General features: G+C 33.7%; 2 protein-coding genes across 3 annotated transcripts; one reads left to right on the top strand and one right to left on the bottom strand.

Annotated features, from left to right (window-relative positions):
- Positions 1–7,871: 7,871 nt before the first annotated feature.
- Cog6 (conserved oligomeric Golgi complex subunit 6) lies at positions 7,872–18,421 on the bottom strand. Of its 2 annotated transcripts, none has more exons than XM_023167107.2 (9): positions 18,228–18,421; positions 17,893–18,167; positions 17,366–17,597; positions 15,698–15,822; positions 15,194–15,414; positions 11,224–11,384; positions 10,938–11,165; positions 8,742–9,065; positions 7,872–8,151 (listed from the first exon to the last, which is right to left on the bottom strand). In XM_023167107.2, exons 1-9 carry the CDS (start codon positions 18,312–18,314, stop codon positions 7,924–7,926), a joined length of 1,881 nt encoding a protein of 626 aa, XP_023022875.2. In that variant the 5' UTR covers positions 18,315–18,421; the 3' UTR covers positions 7,872–7,923. The 2 variants fall into 2 exon arrangements, with proteins under 2 accessions (XP_023022875.2, XP_074029926.1); XM_074173825.1 differs by having other exon boundaries at positions 18,299–18,404.
- Positions 18,422–18,509: 88 nt separating this feature from the next.
- On the top strand, positions 18,510–26,681 carry LOC111511105 (alpha-enolase). The gene is made up of 6 exons (XM_023167108.2): positions 18,510–18,652; positions 18,940–19,076; positions 20,145–20,518; positions 23,494–23,758; positions 23,881–24,319; positions 26,370–26,681. The coding sequence occupies exons 2-6, from the start codon at positions 18,953–18,955 to the stop codon at positions 26,467–26,469; spliced, it is 1,302 nt and encodes a 433-aa protein (XP_023022876.2). The 5' UTR covers positions 18,510–18,652; positions 18,940–18,952; the 3' UTR covers positions 26,470–26,681.
- The last annotated feature ends 359 nt before the right edge of the window (positions 26,682–27,040 follow it).

Here is a 27,040-nt window from a genome sequence, read left to right as displayed (position 1 = left end):
CTTAATATGAGAATCTAGAAGTGATTTCGAGTTGGGATGAAAGTAACCAGGTTCAATTCAATGCCACAAAAACCCCAAGTATCGGTTTTCTCCAAGAAGATAAATGTCTCCGAACCGGATATAATAATGTCAGATCAGACAATCCTGCTTTCTGCTTTGATAAGTTTGTTGGGGGTTGAAATGAAAACCAATATGTCTTGGCACAATCATGTCGCTGGAATTGCAAAGGCTGCTTCTCAAAAGCTTGGAACACTGTTCCGAACCACAAAACTGTACACTCCTCAGCAACTTTTGATGCTTCATAAAGCTCAGATCAGACCATCTTTGGAGTGTTGTTCTCATGTATGGAGCTCCGCCCCTAAGCATACCCTGTAGCTGCTGGATTCCATTCAGAAAAGAGACATCCACCTGATTGGAGACGCGAACATCACTTCCAACCTTGATAGTCTCTAGAACAGGGGTCTCCAAACTACGGCCTGCGGGCCAAATCCGGCCCGCCAGTGTCATCAATCCTGCCCGCGACAGCCAATGATTTACTGTCATAAATCTGGCCCGCGACAGCCAATGATTATCTAATTGTTGTTACTATTGCTGTGATAAGTTGAAGAAGAAAACAGAATGATAATTACTCGGTTTTATTTACTTGCAAGGTAAAACTTAACGACAGAAATGATGACAAAGAAAACTTAACTTACGTATCTAAGTTTAAGAATATTAATAACTAATAAATAATTGAAATGAATCACAGTAAAAAAAAACACTAATGAGATTTACGTAATTGTGATTTTCCACCGACAATACTTTGTAGTTGTGGGTCAATTTTACTTGTACCAATTATCAAAAGAGATTTAAGATGCTCATCGGTTAATTGAGATCTGTAAACATTCTTTGTGTACTTCATCTTGGAAAACGTTTTCTACACAAGTAAGTAGTACCAAAAACAAAAAACAACCCACGAGCGAATTAATGCAAATTATCAAATTGTTCCAGTGGAAGACTCTTATAAAATTCCAACAAAGATGAATTTTTATATTTGTTCTTGAGCATATCACTGCACCGTAAATCAATAATTTCCATTTGGACTTCCGGAGCCAGGGTTTCAATGTCAGAATCAAAAGGATTTTGAAAAAGTTTAATTTCATTCGCAATGACATCAAAATCTAAAAAACGAGTATCAAAATTTATCTTCAAAGCACTTAAAGTTTCGATTGCAAAATTGACGGGAAATTCAGTCTCTGTAGTGTGGCTGAATATTTCACATGTAATTGCGATTGAAATAGTATTATTTTCTGCCTGAAGGATTTGATATTGGTGTATAAATCAGAGAGAAGCTGATTTTCTCCTTGCAATCTCAAATTCATTTCGTTCATATGATTTGTCAAATCGACATAGAAGGCTAACTTCCACATCCATTTACTATTTTTTAAATCGGCAAAAGGGCGCTGCTTCTCATTAAAAAAAAATAGATCTCTGCTCGAAGTTCAAAAAAGCGCTTAAGGACTTTTCCGCAACTAAGCCAGCGTACGGCAGTATGATATGGTAAATCATTTTCTCCAATCTGTTGAATAAACTCGCGGAATTGTCGGTGATTCAGTCCAGTGGATCTGATGAAGTTAACAAATGATATGACTGGTTTTAGAACTTCAGACATATCCAAACATTTTCCGCACAAGGACTGTTGATGAATGATACAATGTAAGACTAATGGTTTTGAACCACCATCATTTTCTACAGCCTTTGACACAAGTGCAACCACTCCTTTATTTTCACCATACATATTTTTGTCTCCATCAGTTGTTATAGATTTCAAATTTCTCCATCGAAGGTTCTTTTTATTAATGACATTTTCAACTCCCTTAAAAATATCTGCCCCAGTTGTCGTGCCGTGAATACTATCAATATCAAGAAGTTCTTCATACACTTCATAGCTTTTATCTACTCCGCGAATAAAAATCAACACCTGAGCAGTATCTGACACATCCGTTGACTCATCCAATGCTAGAGAAAACCACTCATGATGTCCATTTTTGTCAGACAGTTGAGATGATATATTTTCTGTGATGTCTTGCACCCTCCGAGCCACGGTGTTTGCTGACAAACTGACACTTTTAAATAAATTTACCTTTTCGGGGCATATTTCTTCGGCTACTGCAGTCAAGCATTCTTTTATCATTTCTCCATCGGTGAATGGTTTGCCACGTTTTCCGATTTCAAGAGCCACACGAAAGCTGGCGCGAGTTGCAGACTCTTGTTCAGTATTCGCTTTGGTAAACAAAGACTGCTGCGATTTGAGTCCGTGTTTCAAAGCTTCAAATTTTTCCTTCCGCAAACTTACTGTATATTTGGAGTAACTTTGAAGATGTTTCGATTCATAGTTTCGTTTAATGTTATAGTTTTTGGGAACAACTATGGTTTCATAACAAATTAAACATAGCGCCTTATTACTGGACTCAATCACAAAATACTGAAAGTTCCATTTTTCTTGAAACGTTCTGCATTCACTGTCGATTTTTCACTTCTTTTCCATACTAACAAATCACACATGAAAACAATAAATCAAATCAAAATACTTTTATTGACGGGTGTTACTTTATTTCACAAGAGTCTAAGGATTTAGACAATGCCAACGCGGTAATTCCAAATATTTAATTACGCCTAATGCCACCTACCGGGTAGCTGAAAAAGATAGTACATAGTATCACTACTCGCCACTAGATGTCGTTAAGTGTCACAATACACAATAATAATTGAAATGTCTAGACTAGTCTAGAAATATAGTTAAGGGCAGAAATTGGCCCTTGGAACAAACTGAAAAAGTCATTATGGCCCGAAGGCTTCAAAGTTTGGAGACCCCTGGTGTAGAACATCGAAGAAAGATTGAGATTTGTCTCTCTTCTGTAGATACTTTCACGGGAAGTCTTCAAGTGACGTGGCCCATTTGATTCCACCAAGAGCGGTACATATCAGAAATACGCGACAGACTGTGGCTGCTCATCGTTTTGAGGGTCAACTCAGAACATCTCGAACTTCACTGTTCAAGAACTCTTTCATCTGGAGAACTGGTTCAAGTGGAATAAACTTCCTTAGAACATTTTTCACAATGGATTCAATCTCTAGCGATTCAAATCCAATGTGAATCGCTACTTTCGCACAGGCACCGCTCTTAGAGCGCCTTGAAATTTTTCCTGTAGTTCTTGTGTTTTGTTCTTAACAAAAACATATTTACACTACATATATGAAAACCTTACATAGCATTTCTTTAATATCAAGGGTTCAACTCTATCAAGATAAATGTGGAGATTGTAATCATGCACGTGTTGGACGATAGGAAGTGAAAATCTATCGTCTGGGCTTGAACCATCGGTTCACACAGCGGTCGATTGAGTGAGTGGAGCAAACCACTTACGCTAACCCAACCGATACCTCATCTTACGTAACATCTAACATCTAAAACGTAACATTAGATGAAAACTCATTCATGATTGTCACTTATCCAAACCGGTGGACAGGCAGATATGCTCCCAAAGAGAGCGTACTAGATCACCTGATATGACGCCTCTAGATGCTTCTGAGGGGATACGTGACATCTGAAGTATACCGTACACAAGCACAATTCATTTCAGAACTCGTGCATAGGAAATGTGTGCCATCAATGAAATTAGCCAGGAACATTGCCTTATGTAATAAATAAATTTGTAAACATACTTCAGTATTGCCAGGAAGTGAAAGGTAAATATTTTGAACATATTTGGATAAAATGAAGTTAGATATAAATACATTTTTTATTCAATTGATATTTATCGTTTGTTTTCAAACGAATATAAAACGTATTATTAGCTATTAAAATTATTTTGAACCCAAAAATTATTCAGACGAACGTTAACTTGGAGAAGTTTTTTGAGCAGATAGTATATGGTACCAGCAAAATCATCATTGGTGGTATCTACATCCCTCCAAACTCCACTGTAGATAAATACTTGGTACATGCAGAAGAAGTTGAAAAATCAATGCAAAGCTATGTTAACCACAATTTTTTTATTGCTGGTGAATCACCAGTAGGTTATAATCACCAGTGGTGATTATAACCTACCACAGGCTGTGTGATCCAATGGTAATCTTGGAGTTACTGTTCAGTGTCCTATAAATTCACCGGCTTTAACTTTATGTGAATCTTTCAGTTTCTTAAACCTGTTTCAACACAACGGTGTTGGCAATAGTAATATTCTACTTGATCTAATTTTTTCTAATCTGGAATCAGTTACGGTGCTCCCAGATGTTGATCTGTTACATCATAATAGCATACACCATACCTCCTGTTTCTTCGATATACTTCATTCCTACTAAAATCCTGAAACCAAATCCAAAGTTTCCATGTTGGTATAGCCCGGAACTGAAAAGCAGCATATTTAAAAAAAAATTACCCATAAATCCTTCAAACAGTCGAGTAATCATGAGGGTTATACTAATTTTTCAAATCTACGAAATGAGTGTAAATTGCTTACCAAGGAGTGCTACCACCTCTATTTATGCGAAATAGAAGAAAACTTAGCAGCTGATAGTAAGTCCTTTTGGCGTTTCGCTAATGAAAAATCAAGAAACAATTTTCCAAATGAAATGTACTTGCATAATAAAATAAGTAAGAGTGTTATTTGATTTGAAAGGGTTATATTTTTAGGAGTGATTAATTTTTGGGAAAGAAAGTTTTTGGCTTTCTACTACTCCATCTGATACAAAAAAATGGATGAGAGAATCTTCCAAAGAAAGGAAGGAAGTAATCAATTTGAAAATAAGTAACTCTATACATGGATGTGTAGATCATGCAAAGAAGTAACTTTCAGACACAAACTGAAAGAAAGTCCTCCTGAAACAGCTACTTTCATATAAACATTGAATTACACGAAAGAAAAAAAATTTTTTGGAAACAAATACTTCTATATGAACACTGAATTATACAGAAGATACTTTTCTCTATTCAGTTTGTATATCGAACATTTGTTGAGGAATAAGAATCAGATATCATTCACATGAGTTCTACTTTGAATGAATGGTAATAAATTGTACTCACATGGAACACTGTCACCCAAACTGGTATACACCATGTTTCGCCTTAAGACACTTGCCCTAAGGCTCTTCAGTACCAAATTGGATAACATTATAGAAAATACACACACTTCATTCATGAATTACGATTTTGAATGTCACGGAATAAGCTTGATCTGCTTATGTCATGGATGACATCGTAATGACATTCATTCACCTATTTGATTTAATCCCAGCCATGAGGAATCTTATTTGATTTGAAAGGGTTATATTTTTAGGAGTGATTAATTTTTGGGAAAGAAAGTTTTTGGCTTTCTACTACTCCATCTGATACAAAAAATGGATGAGAGAATCTTCCAAAGAAAGGAAGGAAGTAATCAATTTGAAAATAAGTAACTCTATACATGGATGTGTAGATCATGCAAAGAAGTAACTTTCAGACACCAACTGAAAGAAAGTCCTCCTGAAACAGCTACTTTCATGTAAACATTGAATTTCACGAAAGAGAAAAAATTCTTTGGAAGATTCTCTCATCCATTTTTTTGTATCAGATGGAGTAGTAGAAAGCCAAAAACTTTCTTTCCCAAGTAAGAGTGGTTCTGAAACGGCTAATTTATTTGCTGAACATTTATCATCTGTATACGTTAAATCAGATAATCATTTTTCGGATGTAAAGTATCATTGTAATGTTAATGTCAATAAGTGTAAAGTATTATTGAGTGAAGTGTTTGATAAAATTTCAAACCTGAAAAATAGTGTTTGCTGTGGTCTTGATTGAATCCCTTCATACTTTTTAAAGAGGTGCATTACTCTGTGAGTATTCCAATACATTTAATTTTTAATATATCCCTAGATCAAGGTATTTTTCCAGATTTTTGGAAATATAGCTTTATAAGACCAATCTTCAAAAAAGGTTGCATTGAGGATATTTCAAATTATAGGGGTATTTGTTTACAGTCTTGCTTGCCTAAAATGCTGGACTCTTTTGTCACAGATTATCTATCATGGGAGTGTAAAAGTTTAGTTATTGATCAGCAGCATGGATTTAGCAAGGGGAGATCCACAGTCACCAGCTTCCTAACTTTTCAAAATACAATCTTAAATGCTTTCAAAAGGGGGTGTCAGGTTCACTCTATATACACTGACTTCTCGAAGGCATTTGATAGAATAAATCATGAACTATTAATTACTAAACTGGAGGCATAAGGCATCACTGGCAATCTACTGAACTGGCTCCATAGCTTCTTAACGGGTAGGTATCAATGGGTTAAAATTGGCAATTACACTTCAGATAGTATTGAAGTTCATTCTGGGGTTCCCCAGGGAAGTCACTGTAGCCCCCTACTTTTCAACCTATTTGTCAATGACATTGCCCTAAGTATTGAGTATTCTCAAATTCTACTATTTGCTGACGATTTAAAAATATTTAAAGTTATCGAAAATGAAATCAATTGTCATCAACTTCAGAGTGATATCAATAATGTTGTACACTGGTGCAATTCCAATGGAATGGATCTAAACCTCGATAAATGCTTCTTTATAAATTACAATAGAAATCATACTTCAATGGACTTTTCATGCTCTATCAATTCGTTAGACCTAGAACGGGTATCTCAAATAAAAGACTTGGGGGTTTTATTGGATGGGGGTTTATCGTTTTCTCAACACATTATAATGATCTCCCTGAAAGCACGCAAGGTGCTAGGTTACATCAAGAGAGTATCCAGAGACCTTTCAGTCAATGCCTTTAAAGTTCTCTACTGTGCATTTGTCCGTTCAATCTTGGAATATGCGTCGGTGGTATGGAACCCTCACTATCAAGCTTATATTAATATGCTGGAAACGGTTCAACACATATTTTTAGGATCTTCTGCATACAAGTTATGACTGTAGACAATTATGACTATGATTATCCAGCCCTATGTTTATCTTTGAACATAACTACTCTGGTGAACAGATGAATAGAAATTGGCTTATGCTTTTTGTTCAAGTTGCTAGCTGGTGAAGTTTATTCACCAGATTTCTTGTCTCACATTGATTTTAAAATTAATACCTCTGGTACTAGGTCAAATGACACCTTTCGTAATGAACACCATTACCGTAACTATGGATTCCACAGCCCTTTATCAACAATGGTAAGGAATGCAAATAAAGTAGATTTGAACTACTTCGGCATACCTTATTCTACTTTCAGACTAGAATTAAAAAATATAAAAGATAAAGACATACACTTGGCCTTATGATGCTGTTTGAATGAGTGATCTCCTTATTCTCTTGAGAGTATATTAATTGTGCAGTGAATGAATATTTTATATGTATTTATGTATTTATCTATATATTTTATTTTTATTCTTTTTATGTTTATATTTTATAAGACCACAATTTAAAATTAATGTATATAACTTTTCTCTGTAGTGAAATTATGTTTTGTAGGTATACATATTCAGGATCGCAAACTTTATATTAACTTGTACAATGCTGTAAAGGACATTCCGTAAATAAATAAATAAATAAACAGCTAATAACTAGAGAGAAAAAAGTTGGCAGCGCCCTCTCAACACTAAGTGTTACAACGCTATAGTCTTTACTATCAAAAAGTACTAAAAATTAAAAAAATTTATGTAAATTTCATTCAACTTTGATATCTTGCCCATTCAAAAATTAAAATTAGGAGACTTTATGTTTGCACTGTATTAGTTACATTCAAATTAAAAAACTTTAGTTCCAAAAATTCGACAGGAACTAATGATGAATATTACTGGTGCAGTTTGTATAAATAAATAAATAATGAAAGTCATACTTGAGTGGAAAATTAAGAAAAAATACTAACAGATGGTCAACCATTCTTCAATATATACCTTTATATATTTACAGATTTACAATTCACAATAAAACTTTCTCCAGTTCTTCTGGAGATTTATGGAATATAAGTTGAGGGTTTTCATAGTTGTTAACCGGATCATGGACTGCCTGATAAAGTTGTTTATAAATTGCCAAGAGAACATCAAATGATCTTTTTTGGACTGCTTTTTTATGCTTCGACGAGGTCAAAAGGTTGATCTGAGGAAGTAAAATGCTGTCTGGATGTGCGGTGAGATAGTCCAGTTTTTCCTAAAATATATTTAGGTCAATGAAAAAACTTAGTACACAAGGTGGATATTTAAATGTTTACTTCATATAGTTACTCAAAAAGATGGTGGAATATGGTCAATCAATCAAACATTTCACTTGAATCAGTGATTCCCAAAGTGGTCCAGATGGACCCACAGAAGGAGTCTCAACGGGGGCCTACTTTGGCGTGACCAAAAAATGGGTGTTCACAATTCGTAAGCAGCGATCCACGAAAATTTAACTGCTTTCAATTGTGAAGAACTTAAATGGTGGCTTGACTTTACCTATCAATGTAGGCAGATTATATTTTAAGGAGTTCAGCGACTGTTACATGTAGAAACTTGCAAATTCCATATTCAGTACAACTTGTCGAGAATGTTATATTACAAAAGAAGCTACTCGAACTTAGCACTAATGAAGAGCTGAAGGTGACATCAGAACACCAGTGTTGATGGTGTTGATTTTTGAAGCTGGAGAGCTTCAAAAATGATCCAACAAGCCATATTTTACCGTTTTTCATTCAACTTCAGAATTTTGACCTGCACAGTATCTTAGAATAAAAAAATCATTACTTCTAAGAATGTACTCACCAAAAAATTCCTGAGATTACTCGGTTCCATACCAGGTACCGCAGAAAGAGGACCGTGGCTTCGATCCTGCAAAATTGTATAAATGGGACCCAGGTTCAGATTCGCTACCAGAGAACTAGCTTGTTCAGATGTCAAAGTATCAGTTTGAGCATCAGATTGAGCTTCGAGACGTTCCAGTCGTTCATCCATGAATTCATATAATGACAAACAGGTGTAAATCTCGTACATGCAGTTCAACATATAAACGGCCATGTCTGTAGGAGGCAAACGTGATGCCTGCTCATTTACAGCTCTGAGAAGTGGTTCTAATATACAGTGTGTTATCTGAAATGATTGATAACAATATTATTTATTATTAATAAGTGGATTATCTTGCGATGGAGAATATATAATCAAAGTAATCTTTCATAAAGATAATTCAGAAGAAATAATAGAGTAAGATGGTTTCGAAACATTTGTTTTTTGAATTGAAGGGGTTATATTTTTAGGAGTGATTAATTTTTTTGGGAAAGAAAGTTTTTTGGCTTTCTACTACTCCATCTGATACAAAAAAAGGGATGAATCTTTCAAAGAAAGGAAGGAAGTAATCAATTTGAAATTCTATACATGAATGTGTAGATCATGCAAAGAAGTAACTTTCAGACACAAACTGACCTACCTCTTCACCCAAAAATGTATTTAGTGATTCTTCCTTACTGTTAAATTAACCGAGAAGTTTGAAAAATGAAGTTATTGTTGTTTGAATCCGGAAGGATTCTACTGCAGGTGAAAGGGCTATGAATGTTTTTATTCAAAGTTGTGGGACTTTGGAAATGTTTGAGGTCACAAGCTAAAATATGAGACCCTCGGGTTAGTTCTTGGCTTGCACAAGTCTCCTGGAGGCTTCTGAAAATTGCTGGTAGAATAACTCCACAGATCTTATAGTCATGATTTGAGATAGGAATAGATCATGTCATCCAGAACAGAAAATCCTAATTACAGCTTGGCAAATCTAGCTGGGCCTGTGAATATTGAATGCGCAGTAGATAAGCCGGCGAAGTTGAGCGAGAGCTCATTAGCATCGAGGAACTCGTGTAGTAAACATCGTGCTGGTACAGTAAGTGGAGAAATTATTCTGTGCGGTGAACTAGGTTCTTTGTTGTCTTCGAAAATGCCTTTCAATAGTAAACTGAAAAACAAGGTTCTCAGCGGATAAAGCAGAGAAATTGTAAACAAGGTTCTCAGTGGACAATGCAGAGAAATTGTGGACAACGTATTAAGATTTATGCAAGCTGAAGCAACGGTAGATGGAATAAGAATTCCTCTCACGAAGGTAAGAAGTAATAGTGATAATAAGTGAAATTGTAACCAATATCTATTGTATTTTAACTTTAAAGTTATGTCGAAAATAACCTGAAAACAATTGAACTGAGGTTTGTTTATAATCATTCAACTGTCAGTTCTTTTCTTATATTCAGTAAATATGCATCAACAGAAGAAATCTTAATAGTAGAGGCATTTCAGGTACAAGGTATTTGCAGTAGATAAGCTTTTCAAGGAAACTAGCTTTGTGAATTATGAAAAAAGTGGCCAAGTGAGCTCGAATAACAATAAAAAGGCGTTTATTATTATTACTGAAAACTGATAACGCTATTGACAATGAAATATTAACAGCAATAATCCACGATGTAGTATAAGGAATATGTCCAATGATTTGAATTTGGATAAAAACAGAATATGACGTTGTTTGAAAAAACAAAAATTGAACCTGTTTAAGCCACAATATTAACATGGCAATGAGAAAAAGATACAAAATTACTGCTGTTGGTTACAAGGTGAATGATAGGATATTATGTTCAGTAATGAAGCTACATTTAGTCAATGAGCTATGATTTGTTCAAAAGAAAAGTAGTTGTTTACAGGCAATTACATCTTTATAAACTATACATAATAAAAGAAAAATTTGGGAAGATTTTAAACAACTTTTTCTAATAAATTTTTTCGATAAAAAATGCCCATTGCTTGTTTTGGAAAATCGTGTTCATTTTTTATCAGAGTAAGATACAACTTGTTCAAAAAAGTTCATCAAGTATTTCTCTGAAAACTCTTCATAAAAGAAGAGAGTTTTTGAATACGACTTCAAATGAAAAAGATATACAGGCGGTTGGAACTGAAGTGAAACACACTGTTTGAATAAATACTAAAGAAGTTAGTTACCTTCATCATATCTCCCTCTCTGCCTTCACTCATATTGGAAGTTGAGAGCATATCTCTCAAAGTAGCAAGCAAATTTGTTATTGCTAAGGTAGGTGACAAGTCTCTAGGTGGAGCCTCAACCCGGACCAGTTTTTTATCTACTTGTTGCTGAAGAGTTGAGAAAAAGGCCTTTTCGCTCCGTTCTTGCAAATCAGTCAATGTCTCTTCTACTAGTCCAGTACCGACGAGCTACAATGAGAAAATTGCCATTATCGATGTTGAATTCCTTGTGGTATGAACTGTCTACCTTGCAAATACATTTCTTGTAATATCTCAATAGGTTAACGATGGAATAAAGGATAGAAGCTTGAGTAGGCACAATCAATATTTTCTCTATTCTCATCTTCAACGGCTGACAAATTCCTTCACAAATTATGGCTAATGAGTCTTTTATCAAAGCGTCAGTTCCTGAAAAAATATGATATGTTGAAAGCAAGTGATTTGTTGAACTCGCCGAAATGAGACTATACTTTTTTCAAATTTCTTGTTAACTCTCGATCGATGCACAAATAAATATAAATGCAAAAGGATTTGTTCATCTTTACTTCTTTACAAGTTACATACAATAAACATTTTTAGATGAAAAGCATGCAAAAATCTTTATGGTAGGTATTTGAAATGTATTTTGTGAATAAACTTATGGATTCGAAAGTTAGGATCGATTGTTTATTGATGTTTGTTCATTTATTCATTATTATACAGGGTGTTTATTGAATATGTGATAAAACTCGAGGGACTATTCTAAGGATATTTTGTCCTTTGATGATTTTTGATGGGTCACTTTGTTTCGAAGATATGGAGCAAAAAATAATTTCGACAATAACAATTTATTATCAAAATATACATCTAATGTTGAACTGTTGAAAATGACTACCCCCCGGTCGGATGCAAGAATCCAATATTCTCCTCATCAACTCCCGCCGAACTCTTTCAAAAACACCAGGATCGTTTCTGATGGCGTTACACCTAGCAATTATCCGATTACTCAAATCTACCACTGGAGCATAAACTAATAACTTTAGGTGGCCACATAGGAAATAATCCAGGAGAATCAAGTCCGGTGATCGAGCAGGCCATAAGTGTGGTCCACCTTGACCAATCCAGCGATCTCCGTGTGTTACTGTTAAAAACTCTCGAACCAATATACTAAATGTGCTGGTGCACCATCGTGCATAAACCACATTGCATTTCTTGCAACCAATGGTACATCCTCCAGAAACTGATGTAGCGTTTGTTCCAAAAAGTTGCGATATTCCTCACCGGCAAGTCTTCCTGGCAGAAATATCGGTTCAATTAGAAAGTCTCCTACAATTTCCACCCAAACGTTTAACGAGAACTGATGTTGAAAGCGATCTTCAAGCACCTCATGTGGATTTTCTTCAGCACAAACATGGGCATTTACTTATGGCATTTCTTGAGAAACTGGCTTCATTGGTAAAAGGAATGAGCGTCAGTGGTTGAGGGATTTGAAACAATGTGCGCAAAAGCCATCGATAGAATGCAATACGAAAAAGAAAATCTGCAGGAAGAAGTGCCTGAACTCGTTGTATATGGTATGGGTACAACAAATAGCCTCTAAGAATGTTCCAAATCGTCCCGTTACTTACTTTTGAAGTATTTGCAATTTTTTGAGTAGAGGTATCTGGATCCTCTTTTATCAAGGCCAGCACATTCTCTTTTACTTCTACCGTTCTTACTGTCATTGGTCTTTCTGTTCCTCCATTTCGGTTCAATGCCCCTGTTTCACGAAGTCGTTGATGTATACTTTGGAAGGTTTTTCTATTAGGCACATTACGATTAGGAAATCGTTCACTATATAACCGCCTAGCTTCCAATGAATTACCATCAGCAAGTCCATAAATGAAATGCATGTGAGCCATCTGTGCGTTACTATAGCCATTCGTGATAGAGGACTTCACTAACAAGACTTTAAATATTAAACATAGAAAACACAGTCAATCAGTTTCAACCTATTCAACACATACAAATAATCATTTACAAGAGTTACTATTTAAATTGAATGTTTGCAGCAGTTTGTAGAAATCGGAATGTTGTTGATAGGTATCAACAGATTTTTTATTACTTGGTAGGTCTAGTGTAATACACTATACTTTTATTTCGAGTACATTGATAATTTTAAAATGACCAAAATTGTAATTGTCGAAATTCTTTTTCGTCCCATATCTTCGAAAACAAAGCGCCCCATGAAAAAGCATCAAAGGACAAACTAACCTTAGAATAGTCCAAGGAATAGTCCCTTAATTTTATGCCACATGTTTAATAAACACCTTGTACATCATAAATTTTCAACAAGTTGTTCAAAACATGATAAAAAAATGAAACGAATAATTCCAGGCTAGAATAGTAACGATTTGCTGATTTTAAAATCCCAAAAATTGGTTCATTTTGACACTAATCGTTCAAAAAAAAAAAAAGAATTTTGAAAATGACACTATTTTTGTTCCTTCCAGAATTCACAGAGCACAAAGTTTTACTTTTTTCAGAATATAAAGCCATTGACAATTCTATGCATGAATATAATAATAACAATAATAACGACATTTGTTAACCATATATGAGGTAGTAATAACATGAATATGAATTAAACAATGATATGGTTAAAACGAGCCCGGTCAGTTGAAACAGGTCGTCCTGTGAACCTGTATTAAAATAATGACAGAAAAATAATAAAAAACAATGGTTTGCTAGCTCTCCAATAACTGAAACCATCATAAATAGGAACATATTTATCTATTCACATGAAATATTTTGAATATAAAAAATATAAACATAATTTTTTATAGATAACTTCGACATTCTTAAAAAATATATTTGGTGTGATTACATAAGCAATGTACATACGTGGTAGGAGATCATCATGATAAATGAGAAATAAAACTTTCGGATGTTTATTGTATCCGTTTGAAGATGTCCTTATAGGACGAAACTGCAGTAACGTTAGTTACAAATAAAAGTGGTAAAAAACATAGAAAGTTTCATTTCTCATTATTCAAAATGAGTTTTATGTTGCCAAAGTGACATTGGTAAGCATCAAGATTCCTAAGTAAACCACATATATGAATGAACATAGGGCATACATGAAGAAGAGACAGATAACAAGACCAGGGATATTAAAACACATTTTAATATCGCTTTCCACTGGTAAAACTGTTGCCAAGCCAAGCATACTTTATGATACAATGATAAAACGTGCATCAGACAATTTATATCTTTGAATCAATAAAATTTTTGATTCACCAAACCAGATCGTACGAGTCAAGCCTATAGAACAAGAAATAAAAACAATTTTTTATCCATAAAATATACATTTATGAGTGTTTTACCATTTAATGTTCTATGAAATTTTTCAATAGTCTTCGGAAGGATATAAGAAATAATGAAGCTACTAGCACATTCCTGAAATCAGTTAAAAAATGTTTAAGTAATCTAGAGCCTTACATTATTGAGGAATTTATTCATCCCAAAAGTTGACAAAAATTATATTTTAATTTTTTTTGTGCCATATATTGTTATTAGCACAGTACTTCATCAAAACATATCTTAAAGTTTTCTCGATTATTTTATGCCTTTGATATGTCGTGACAATTTTCCTTTATTATTGACGTGTTTCTCAGACAAGGGTTCTGCATTGATCATATTTGTTTACATATACTCTGTGAAAATAAATTATTAATCTATTATCTGTCTATCAATTTGCATGTTCCATTAAAAACTCAGGTCGATGAAAATTGCACTCAATGCATATTTTTTAGCATAAGCTCTTCGAGATTGATGGCTCATGAAGAGAAAATACAATTATGTTGAATCAATTATTTTTATCGTCTTCATTGAAGAGTTATGTAAAAATTGAAATAATACTTAAAACACCTCTAGGAAAAATAAAAAGTAAGCTTGGCAGAAGTAAATCACAGATGAAAAGTTTTTATTTTCGTATTATTGACAAAATTTCAAAAAAAAGGAGAGAAACAGTTACGAGTTGATTGATAAATTTAGGTACAGCATTTTCCATTCGAAGAATTCAACTCTCGAAAGTAAATCTTTAACGTAATGGCCCTAGAGATAAATTATTTCCATTGACTCAAATTTGTATTAGACACTTGATAAGCATGTGGTAAATTTTATCAATATTGGAGTAATTTTGTTCACAATCTATAATTATTTTCCACAAAACGTATAATAAAATGGAATACAATCACCTGAATCACGGCATTTTTTCAGCAGCAAACACAAATTCTGCTTCTCAATAACTATCGCTTTATTTAACCACACCAGCATATCAGTAACATAAATTTGTGAATCATGGGCTCTCATTTCGATGGGAGCTGGGTTGCCAGACGGACCACCTCTGGTCAAAGCATTGACGAATTCATCTGTTATTTTACTTCTTCTGCCAATGCAATACTCATCAATAACATATCTGAAAAATCATCACCATCAGATCATTTGAAAAAGCATATCGAGAGTGAATATATAATAAGAAGAAAGTACGAATGAGAAGTATATGTGAAGTTGTATTTATTTGAAATTTTGAATTACCATGTATAAATCTGGAAAATGAAAGTTGAACTTATACTAACGCTAATGTAAATATTTTGTTATATGTCAAACTATATATATTCACATATAATCCTGCAAGAGCTCTTCAAAAATTATTTTCTAATTTTCTTAAAATTTGATTAGGGAACAATTAAAGTCTTTACTTGAATAAAACTGGCCTATCTTCAAGTCTACGCATAGATTCAGTTATCAACTCTGTCAAATCTTGATTTTCCACATTCCTACAATGATTCTGAGTCCATCTGTACAATCTCTCTAATGCACCTTCCTACAAGAAAAAAACATATTGCAGAACTTATTTATTCATATTTATTCTGAACATTATTTTTTTCAGCCCAACACATCATCATTTGGAGTTTCAATTAAAAACACTCTTCAGTAAGGTTAGAGGGAAAACACCAATCAAGAAAAAATCAAGAATACACTGGTAACTTGTACAAAATCTATGGTGTAGCAAAGTTTTCTCATTACTAAGAATTAAATGTAACAAAGTATTGACACAAGTGTTATTGATCTGGCAAAAAATGGTTCAAGAGCTTCCTAAAACACCCTTTGATTGAAAGTCAAGAGAACCATAAGATTTAGCTACATCCAGTGTAAGAAATTATTCAAGGTGTTTTCCTATCATTTTGCAAAAATCTCGGGAAGTTTTCAAATTGGATATGAGTACACACCCAGCTTAAAAAAGAAATTATGGAACATTTTTGTTGTCTACTAAACCAAGACAGTTGTTATTTAAAAGTGATCATTGTCATGAAATCAGAATGAAATGTGCCAAACTCAGGGTCAAAAACATGCATATAAATTAAAAAAAAAATGAAGTGGCATACACTGATGCAGAAAAATGTAATAGACTTCAAAACGCATGATGCATGGGCAGGAGCCAAAAAATATTTGGTTCTGTTGGAAAAAAAGTTCATATAGGAAAATGAAGAAATGGCATCAAGATTTGTTGTTGGATATGAAAGAATCAATAATATTTGGTGAAAACAAAAAGGTTTTGGCTTTCTACTTCCCCATTTTTATACAAAAAAAATGTGAGAATCTTCCAAAGATGGAAAAGTAGAAAACCAAAAACTTTCTTCCCCAAAAATTAATATTCCTAAAAAATATACTCCTTCAAATTTATGTAATAATACTTTGGAAATGATGGGACCATCCTCAAATATAGCTATTCTGGATAAACAAATGGAAATAAGGAATCTACAAGCTGAATTAAATTATCTGATAAACGTCTCCCTCTATTATTATTTCCTCGAATTCATCACATTGTCACTGATATCAGAGAAGATTTGGCAATACACATGGACTGTTAAAAAAAAGGAATGTTCAAATTTCGCTACGTACATTCAATTAGCGATATTTTATTTTTTTATGTTAGCACACTCCTCTTCATCATATGTTCATAGGTTTCAGTTGTTTACCATGTTCAGATTGTAAGTGAGAGGTATAAAAGTATTTTGCGTGTTTGGGGCGATTTTCTGCTATAAAAAAATGGAATAAAGAATTTGCATAAAATTTTGTGTGAAAAATGGAATCAAAAGCTCAAAAACACTTGAAGTATTGACAGTGGCATAAAAATGTTTGCAAGTGGTATAAAAACATAGGAAGTTCTAATTCTCATTTTTCATGATTTCCCACCACCTAATAACATTCATCTTTTTTTTTGTTATCAAATACAATTTCGTTTATCGAGCAAACATATCGAAACAAGTGCCAAAATAATCCATTTTTATATTCCACAAGTATATATTGATTAATGATAGATACATTTGTGAAGAATATAACCTAGATATATCAATTACATTTACCTGATATAGAGTCATTTGTTCCATTATATCTAATGCCAAGGTTTGTAGCCCCGATTGCATTAAAATTTTGCAGTCACTATGAATTTTTTGAACTTTATCCAAGACAGAGAAAATTTCGTGAGTTATCAGAATATCTTTTTTGTTTCCTTGTAAAACCAGTAGATCTTCTGGTGAAAGTTGAAACTTGCTCAAAAGTGATTTCAAAATATTTTGTTGAGCAATACTTTGCTCCCTGTAACAAAGATATATAAGTGTTATTGATTTTCGAATATTTGGAGCTATCAATGAAAAAATATTAATAACTGATGATTTGAGAATTGATTCCTCATCCATACACCAAACTTTTACTTCAAGATTCCAAATTACTTTTCAAATTTGTTTTAAACAAAACACATAAATTTTTGCCTGCTAAATTTGCGCTACCTTTTCTTTAGCAATGGTAAACCCAATTTAACAATTTTAATCCACATTATTGAAGTAAAAGTAAAATATAAATTAAAAGTTTGGTTTATGAATTAGTCATGAACCTTTCACGTTGCAAAGCACTTGTTTGTTGCAACAGTTGTTTAGTTTGTGTTTTAGAGTTTTGCAAGCGTTTAGTCATTTCCTTGATAGATTCACTCATTTCTGCTACATCACTATAAACAGAATCAAAAGATTGCTTCACTTCAAGAAATGATGATAAAAATTCCTTGTTGATATCCAAACTACGCTTCTCAATTTGACTTCTCAAGTTCCTGCGAGCCTGAAGCGTATTTTCTGAATAAAATGTGGAAAGTTGTTTTAGTGCTTCCAGTGTTTCCTAAAAAAAAAATCACTCACTATATATTAAAGAAATATGAATATATTGTGAAAACTTTACTCGATCATTTTCAATTCTTGTCTGGATTATTTTGCTTAAACGTTTCGAAAGAACGTGTTCCTTTTCCGCACCTTTTTCAGAATTCATATTTATTATTTTCACATCTGATTAAATTGAATATTTTCCTTTACTATTATTGCCATCATTAATTTGAGGTTAGCTATTTGACACTTTTGACGTTATTAATATATGAAAGCTATTGTCAAAATTATAGGACGCGAGCGTGCACATTCAAACTTCTGTGTGTTCAGTGAAATCTATTAAAAATGTATCAACAATCTTGCGAATTGGTCTTTAAATTCGACCTCTATATGACCTTCACAAGGTCGAAAAGGTGACTATTCTGTGATTCAGCTTAGAAATTTTGACATTTTCATTCGTGCCGGTGAGCTGGTAAAGTGGCATATTTGAGTTTTTAAGAAAAAGTGAGTTTTTGAAAGCCATACAAACTAAAAATATTCATTCGTATAACTTCTCAAAATTTCTGAATATTAATCAAGTGGTATATTTGAGAAATGATAGAATCTCACTAAAACAGTAGTGTGCCCTGCTATGTCAGAAACCTATGAAAGGATTTTTATAGTTTTCAACTTTTTTATCAGAGATATTACCTAACCTCTAATTTACTTATGCCAATTTCATAATTTGCTTATAAATTTCGTAGATTTTTTATATTGAAAATGCCTCCTCTGACAATATTTCGATTTTTTAGAACTTGCACAGAGATGCCTATCAAAAGCGTTTTGGCCCGTAATATTTTCGACTCACGGGGAAATCCAACTGTGGAAGTTGACCTGGTCACCGATTTGGGACTTTTCCGAGCTGCTGTCCCTTCTGGTGCCAGTACTGGTATGTTAACATTTCTCTTTAATTATGTAGCAAATTGTAGTCCACAATATATTTAATTGTTTATTCAATTGTAAATTGCAAACAAAATTTCAATCACAAACTACACCGAACGATTTGATCTTCACAAACTTTGTTTTGAAAAATATCATGACATGTTTTGCTTTCACAGTAGCTTTTTCGTAGTGAATAACATACATATACGTTTCTGGGCACATATTTAGAATGAAATTTGAAGTGGAATATGCATGTTGATCAGATGTATAAGAGACTCAATAGAAAATATTAATGGAGTTTTTTCCCAACACCAAATCGTTATTTTTAACACCTCGACACGTGTTTTGATCACCAAGTGATCATCTTCAAGAGGAAGAATAAACTAGAAAACTTGCGAAGCTAACCCTATTTATGCTATACAGATATACCATACAGGTATACCACACCTTTGGTGTCTTAAATTAATTTTACAATTTTGTAAAATTAATAGATAAGGCAAATTGTCTATTAATTTTACAAAATTAATTTAAGACACCAAAAGTGTGGTATACCTGTATGGTATACCTGTATAGCATAAATAGGGTTAGCTTCGCAAGTTTTCCAGTTTATTCTCCCTCTTGAAGATGATCACTTGGTGATCAAAACACGAGTCAAGGTGTTAAAAATAACGATTTGGTGTTGGGAAAAACCTCCAGTAATATTCATTACTACACCAAAGGATCCAAACAGTGCATCATAAGTACTCAATAGTAGTTATTATGCAATTTTGCAGTTGAAAAATATATTCACATTAGAGCAATCAATAAATGTGAACTTTGCTCTCTCATATTCACATATTTCTTATAATATTGTCCTTTGGGGAAGTACGGCCAATGTTCGCAGAGTTTTTTAGGTATACCACTATAATTACGTACTACCCCGTAATAATGTACTTTTACCTTTTTACCAAAGTACTCTCATTTTTCATATCTTTGTCAGTACGATCAACTCTTTGGATAATAAAATCTATTTCATATCTTTTTTATTATTATTTATGATATTGATCTATTTTGATGCTATATTTTTATTACCCAGGTGTCCATGAAGCCCTAGAGCTACGTGACAATATCAAAAGTGAATACCATGGCAAAGGAGTTCAGAAAGCCATTGACAATATCAATAAAATCATTGCTCCTGAACTTTTGAGCGCTGGGCTAGAAGTTACTCAGCAAAAAGAAATAGACGAGTTCATGCTGAAGTTGGATGGAACTGAAAATAAGTCTAAACTTGGTGCCAACGCTATACTAGGAGTTTCTCTAGCCGTAGCCAAGGCAGGTGCTGCTAAGAAAGGAATTCCTCTGTACAAACATATTGCTGATTTGGCTGGCAACAAAGAAATAATTCTTCCGGTCCCCGCCTTTAATGTGATCAATGGTGGATCACATGCTGGCAACAAATTGGCTATGCAGGTGAGAAGAAATATATGAAACAAGTTTCATAGTTTTTAGTCATTGGTAAAAAAACTTTGACCACACTAGAACTGAATAATGTCCCCGGCTCGTGGTTGGTCAACTAAATGGGTTTGTTTCATGCTATGGAAAATGATACTGGTTTGCTCATAGACTGATCGTGTTAGGGGTATATTGTACTTATCAAGCCTAATCGGTCCCAAGAATAATTTGAAAAGCAAGAATTTAAATTGGCCGCGTGTCTGTTGACCAATAAACTTGATCGTGTCTAGAGCGGAGTTGCCAAGCTTGTAATATCCAATCATAGATCTGATGGTACAATTTGATAGACGCCATTTTTGTTGTTATTGTTGTCAACATGGTGTGAATACAACCGTTACAATTATCTAATCAAATTAAAGTTAATTTTATTATAGAATTAATGGTATTACCTCTGAAGCTTTTGTTGAATCAGTTCGAGTACAATCAATTCTGTCTATACTTGACCTCATTCAACCTTCCTCTCAAGTTTTGGAAGATTCAACAGATTACCCAAGCGAGCCTGAAAAGCTTGAATTAAATAGCAATATTAGAAAGAGGCAGTGATGTATAAGATACCCTGTATCTGAAATACAAGATGCAAGATACTTAAAAAAAAGCATTTCAGATACCAGATACAAATAATTTTCTAAAAAGGTATCTGAAATACTAGATACAAAATACCTGTCTTTCAAATACTTTTCAAAGATAAAATACTTTTGTAAGAAAACAACATTTAATTGAACTGCCAAGTTTATTTATTCAAAAAAACAATTTTCGATAATATAGGAAGATATGTATTAAAATTGAAACTTTATTTTTTTTATCTTTATTTTTTAGTTGAGATTTCAGTAAAAGTAATTCCTCAAACATATTGTCGCTCATCTTCCTTCTATGAGGCCTCATGATCATGCCACTAAAGGAAAAGAGTCGCTCCACAGGAGCAGAGCTGGGCAAACAGGTGTTATATTATAGGAATATTTTTTTTATCGTAGGAAAAGCATTTAAGCTCTTAAAATTTGCATATTTATTGTTCAGGTACTGGAGTGTCTCTAAATCACTGGTGCTGCTTGTGTTTTCGCCACTAGCAATAGAGGAATCAGAGACCTCTAGAAACATATAATAAATATCACCTTCAATGTTGTTTAAAGCCTCTGATCTTTATTTTTCAGATCGATTGATCTTTCTAGTTTCAGACAGTTCTTTTACATATTCCTTTCGCACTTTTGGTACCCATTTCAGTTTAAACATTGGATGGGACACTGAGGCTAATATAGCATCGTTTGCTGGTGGTTCCAACTGCAAAAACCGTTTAAACCGTCTAAGTTTTCTTCTATTACATCTAGCAGAGGTCTGCAGTATTTCAGATTTCACATTCTGAGGCTTTTGATAACATATGAATGAGTGACAGGAGTGAAATCTTAGGCGGTGACATTTGTAGAAAGATAGTGTCGCCATCTGTCATTTGATTTCCGGCAATATTGACAAAATGTTTAAACGACGCGCTGCGTTCAGTTGCGTTCGGAAAGAAAAACTGAAATTTATTTTAGTAAAAGTATCTTGGGGAACAAAGTATCTTCAAAATACTAAGATACCAGGAATATGTATCTAAATATAAGATACAAAATAAAAAATATAAAAAGTATTTCAAATAAAAGATGTAAATACGTATTTTGTATCTTGTATCTGTATTTCAAATACTTTTATCTAAGATAAGTCACATCTCTGGAAAGAGGTATGTATGTGGGAATCCTTTTTTTTTATAATAAATTGCAGTTGTACAGATTGAGGATTGTAGAATAAATTGAATAATTCAAATGATTCTTAATCCAGTTTGCTATATTTTTTGATTTTCATAACTGTATATTATTAAATAATGCATAAAATCATAGTTTAGGTGAATATTTTGTGATCTATCGACTTTGTGTACTGATTTTAAGTATAGAACTTATTTCCAAACATGATTTTTCGTGTACATTTTATTCCATGTGGAGAATTTTTCATTAATTGAAACGTCAACGGGTTCATATACACTTCCATAATTGAATTGATAATTATAGGGTTCGTAAATTTTATGATTTGGCAATGTTGATTATTTATATTGTTCCTATTGGTCAATCGAACAAGAAGCGGGAATAGGCCCGTGACGTCACCGGCCTACCACATTCGATTTTTAATAATTAATTACTGGAAAACTACGGTACTGAGAGATCTGAAACAAAGTGCGCTGTTTTTCAATTTGAAATTTCTATCAAGTGATCTATAAATCAAAAATTATGAAACAAGCCCATTAACATAATCAGGAAAGTGACTAAAATCAAACATAAGCAACTAAATTAGAACCTTTTATATAACTTTACCTTTGGTAATGTTTCATACTGTTTTTGGGTTTATAACCTTCGACAATCTGAAAAAAAATAAAAGATAAATTGAAAAGTTCAGCCTGAAAAGTTACTGCGTAATATAAACTACTGGAAACTTATCAAGTCCTTTATAGAATATCGATGAGTTTCCCATTTTACAATTAGGGAGGTGAAACATATTACCTCTAGTAGTGTAGTTGTGTATTTGGGAGTTAATTGTAGTAAACTCACTTAGATAATCTGGAAGTAGCTTTTGTAATATCTTCATAACTAAAAATCATTAATTTATAAAATCTGTTTTTCACTGAACTCATGTTCACTGATTCAACTAACATTTTAATTATCCCTCTCTTTTGTTGTGACTGGTGGTTAGAGTTTATTCAGGTACCCGTCTATGTGTACGTTAGTTTCCTTTACACTCTCTGACCCAATGTACCATCTTTACGCCTGATCACAAGAACATCCAAGAAGTCTAGAGTCCCTTGGATTTCTCGATCCATTTATTCACTTTCCTGAAAGTCGTAAATCTTTTTGAAATAAATCAAATGTTTGTACAGAAATTTTACTGTGTTTGAGTAATAATGATAATTTTAGGAATTCATGATTTTACCAACTGGGGCATCCTCCTTCACGGAAGCTATGAGAATGGGCAGCGAGGTATACCATCATTTGAAGAAAGTCATCAAGGACAAATTTGGTTTAGATGCTACTGCTGTAGGAGATGAAGGTGGCTTTGCCCCCAACATTCTCAACAACAAGGATGGTTTGGACCTCATTAAAGTAGCCATTGAAAAAGCTGGTTACACTGGCAAAATCGAAATCGGTATGGATGTAGCTGCATCTGAATTCTACAAGGAAGGTAAGAAAGTTATTCGTTATAGAAATTCATAAACAATTCACATATATTTTAAAGTGACAGTTTATTTTAGATCTACACGTTTTCTATTCTTACATGAACTTGAACAGATTCTGCCTTTATAGGTCAATACGACTTGGACTTCAAGAACCCCCAATCCGACAAAAGCAAATGGTTGACCCCTGAAAAACTTCTTGCCTTGTACCAGGAGTTCATCAAAGACTTCCCCATCACTTCCATTGAAGATCCCTTCGACCAAGATGATTGGGCAGCCTGGTCTGCCATGACTGCTGCTACATCCATTCAAATTGTTGGAGACGATCTTACTGTGACAAACCCCAAACGTATCCAGATGGCTGTGGACAAGAAAGCCTGCAATTGTTTGCTCCTCAAAGTGAACCAGATCGGTACTGTAACGGAATCGATCAAAGCTCATCTGTTGGCCAAAGCTAATGGTTGGGGCACTATGGTTTCCCACAGGTCTGGTGAAACTGAAGACACCTTCATTGCAGACCTGGTTGTGGGATTGTCTACAGGGCAGATCAAAACTGGGGCACCGTGCAGGTAAGTTAATTGAATAACCTTTGCATTGTTATTATATTCTCATATTCAGATAATGCCAAAACATGAACATTCAAAAATATGAGGTATACAGATTGGATCCTCATATAGCTTTCATTTTATTTCTATTTTAAACTATTGAAATGAAATGATGATGATATGATCAACTATCTCTTGAGCCACAGCAGATAAAATTTAGCTTATTAGAATTTACATAAAGAATATACACAATTCTGATTTAGTTAACTAGCTCTTTTGTTGTAAATTTTTCTATTGAAAAATTTTTTAGACATTCTCAAATTGTGTGAGTTGAACATAATTATGTATATAAGAGGTAGGTTAGAGAGTTCTAATTCATAAAAAAATGTTAATTAGAGATTAGGTTGACTACTTCTTCAGGTTATTTTTGAACAACAAACATCTTATTCATTCCAAATTGACGGCTCATATCTGTGAGAAGTAATCTGTCCTTCTATGGGAAAACTTTACATTCGTTTTGAGGTAACAATTGAAACCATTACATGAATTCATTCATCTTGACTTTTGAACTATGAAGAATACGTCGTAAGATTCTTACATCCACCAATTTTTGACTACTTGATCAGACTATGGGTTAGCTTCCTCAATGACTAGTAGTCTCATCATGTGTATAATCTTAAGGTGTAACAGATATACAAATATTATTTTCATTTAGTACACTGTAACAGATTTGGTTAGATGATAACAGGTTTAGAACAACGATAACAGATTGAGCACAACAGCAACAGATTTAGTATGACGGTAACATATTTGGTACAATGGTAACAGATTTAGTACAACGGTAACAGATTGAGCACAACAACAACAGATTTAGTGTGACGGTAACAGATTTAGTACGACGGTAACAAATTTGTTATGATGGTAACAAATTTAGTACAACGGTAACAGATTGAGCACAACAGCAACAGATTTAGTACAACGGTAACAGATTTGGTACGATGGTAACAGATTGAGCACAACAGCAACAGATTTAGTTTGACGGTAACATATTTAGTACGACGGTAACAGATTTAGTACGACGGTTACAGATTTGGTACAATGGTAACATATTTAGTACAACGGTAACAGATTGAGCACAACAACAACAGATTTATTATGACGGTAACAGATTTAGTACGACGGTAACAGATTTGGTACGATGGTAACAAATTTAGTAGAACGGTAATGGATTGAGCACAACAGCAACATATTTAGTACGACGGTAACAGATTTAGTACAACGGTGGCAGATTGAGCACAACAGCAAATGATTTAGTATGATGGTAACAGATTTAGTACGACAGCAACAGATTTAGTACGACGGTAACAGATTTGGTACGATGGTAACAAATTTAGTAGAACGGTAACAGATTGAGCACAACAGCAACAGATTTAGTATGACGGTAACAGATTTAGTACAACGGTAGCAGATTGAGCACAACAGCAAATGATTTAGTATGACGGTAACAGATTTAGTACGACAGCAACAGATTTAGTACGACGGTAACAGAATTGGTACGATGGTAACAGATTGAGCACAACAGCAACAGATTTAATTTGACGGTAACATATTTAGAACGACGGTAACAGATTTGGTACGATGGTAACATATTTAGTACAACGGTAACAGATTAAGCACAACAGCAAATGATTTAGTGTGACGGTAACAGATTTAGTACGACGGTAACAGATTTGGTACGATGGTAACAGATTTAGTACAACGGTAACAGATTTAGCACAATGGTAACGGATTCAGCATGAAGTAATGAAAACAGCAATACAGCCTTATGAAAATCAGACCAAATCGATTGTTGACCAGTGATGCATATGTTGCCTTTGAATTGGTGTACGAATTCATCTCGCTCAATTTTGTTCTTCTTGTCAACCATTCATTTCTGTACTACTCCTGTGCCTAAAGACATGAATAAATTACTTTTTGATGGTGTCAGGAGTTTGTCATCAAATGAGCAACAATCGAACTACATAACCTCGTAAAAGTTAATTGAACAATTATGTATTTCAGTATTTTGTTTCAGATCTGAACGTCTAGCTAAGTACAACCAGATACTTCGTATTGAGGAGGAGTTGGGGTCGGCAGCCAAATATGCCGGCAAGTCATTCCGTAAACCATGTTAGACATTTCATGGTTGATCAAATCAGTTTAGCGGAACTTTGGGCACTGCCAAAGAGTCTGATTACGAATATATTAGGAGCTAAAATATTGACACATTCAAAATGTACTATTTTTTAAATGTATTCTTTTTTGGAATTTGAGTAGCTCACTCAATGTGCATGCAAATTATTTATTCTGAATTCCTCCATGGAAATAAATGGATCTAAACCTCTGATCTCTATTTTATTTTTTGAATGTTCCAATGATCCTTCTTAGTAAAATTCACTTAGTTATTTAAATGAGTGCAGCTTTTGATTTATTTACGAATTCACTAGCATAACCGCATTTTTTGATTACATATCAATAAAAGTAACATCAATAACATAATCCTATTAGTTACTACATTAATCATTCCTATATATCTGATCACACTTTCCAGCTGGCAACTTTCTGCTATAACCAGGTTGACCATAACCAAGAAACTCACATGAGATATTTTAGTGACTACAGTATTGAGAAGTTTTCTAGTTTACAGCTAGAGACTGATTGGTCTTCAGTGTATGACTCAGTTGAAGCAAATTCTAAGTTTGATAA

The sequence above is a fragment of the Leptinotarsa decemlineata genome, unplaced genomic scaffold (genome assembly GCF_025532065.1).
Source record: "Leptinotarsa decemlineata unplaced genomic scaffold, Ldec_3_MD MMD2_P_RNA_scaffold_12, whole genome shotgun sequence".
Lineage (NCBI taxonomy): Eukaryota > Metazoa > Arthropoda > Insecta > Coleoptera > Chrysomelidae > Leptinotarsa > Leptinotarsa decemlineata.
This window is presented reverse-complemented; position numbering and strand designations above follow the sequence as displayed.

What these genes read in the sequence shown, in the direction of transcription:
- LOC111511105 (XM_023167108.2), top strand. Translation starts at nt 18,953, where the DNA reads ATGCCTATCAAAAGCGTTTTGGCCCGTAATATTTTCGACTCACGGGGA. An exon ending in CCCTTCTGGTGCCAGTACTG is followed by an intron (nt 19,077 to 20,144) that starts GTATGTTAACAT and finishes TTTATTACCCAG; the next exon opens with GTGTCCATGAAGCCCTAGAG. An exon ending in GCAACAAATTGGCTATGCAG is followed by an intron (nt 20,519 to 23,493) that starts GTGAGAAGAAAT and finishes TGATAATTTTAG; the next exon opens with GAATTCATGATTTTACCAAC.
- Cog6 (XM_023167107.2), bottom strand. Translation starts at nt 18,314, where the DNA reads ATGAATTCTGAAAAAGGTGCGGAAAAGGAACACGTTCTTTCGAAACGT. An exon ending in GAAAAAATGCCGTGATTCAG is followed by an intron (nt 11,385 to 15,193) that starts GTGATTGTATTC and finishes ATATTTTTTCAG; the next exon opens with GAACTGACGCTTTGATAAAA. An exon ending in ACAAGAAATGTATTTGCAAG is followed by an intron (nt 11,166 to 11,223) that starts GTAGACAGTTCA and finishes TTCTCATTGTAG; the next exon opens with CTCGTCGGTACTGGACTAGT.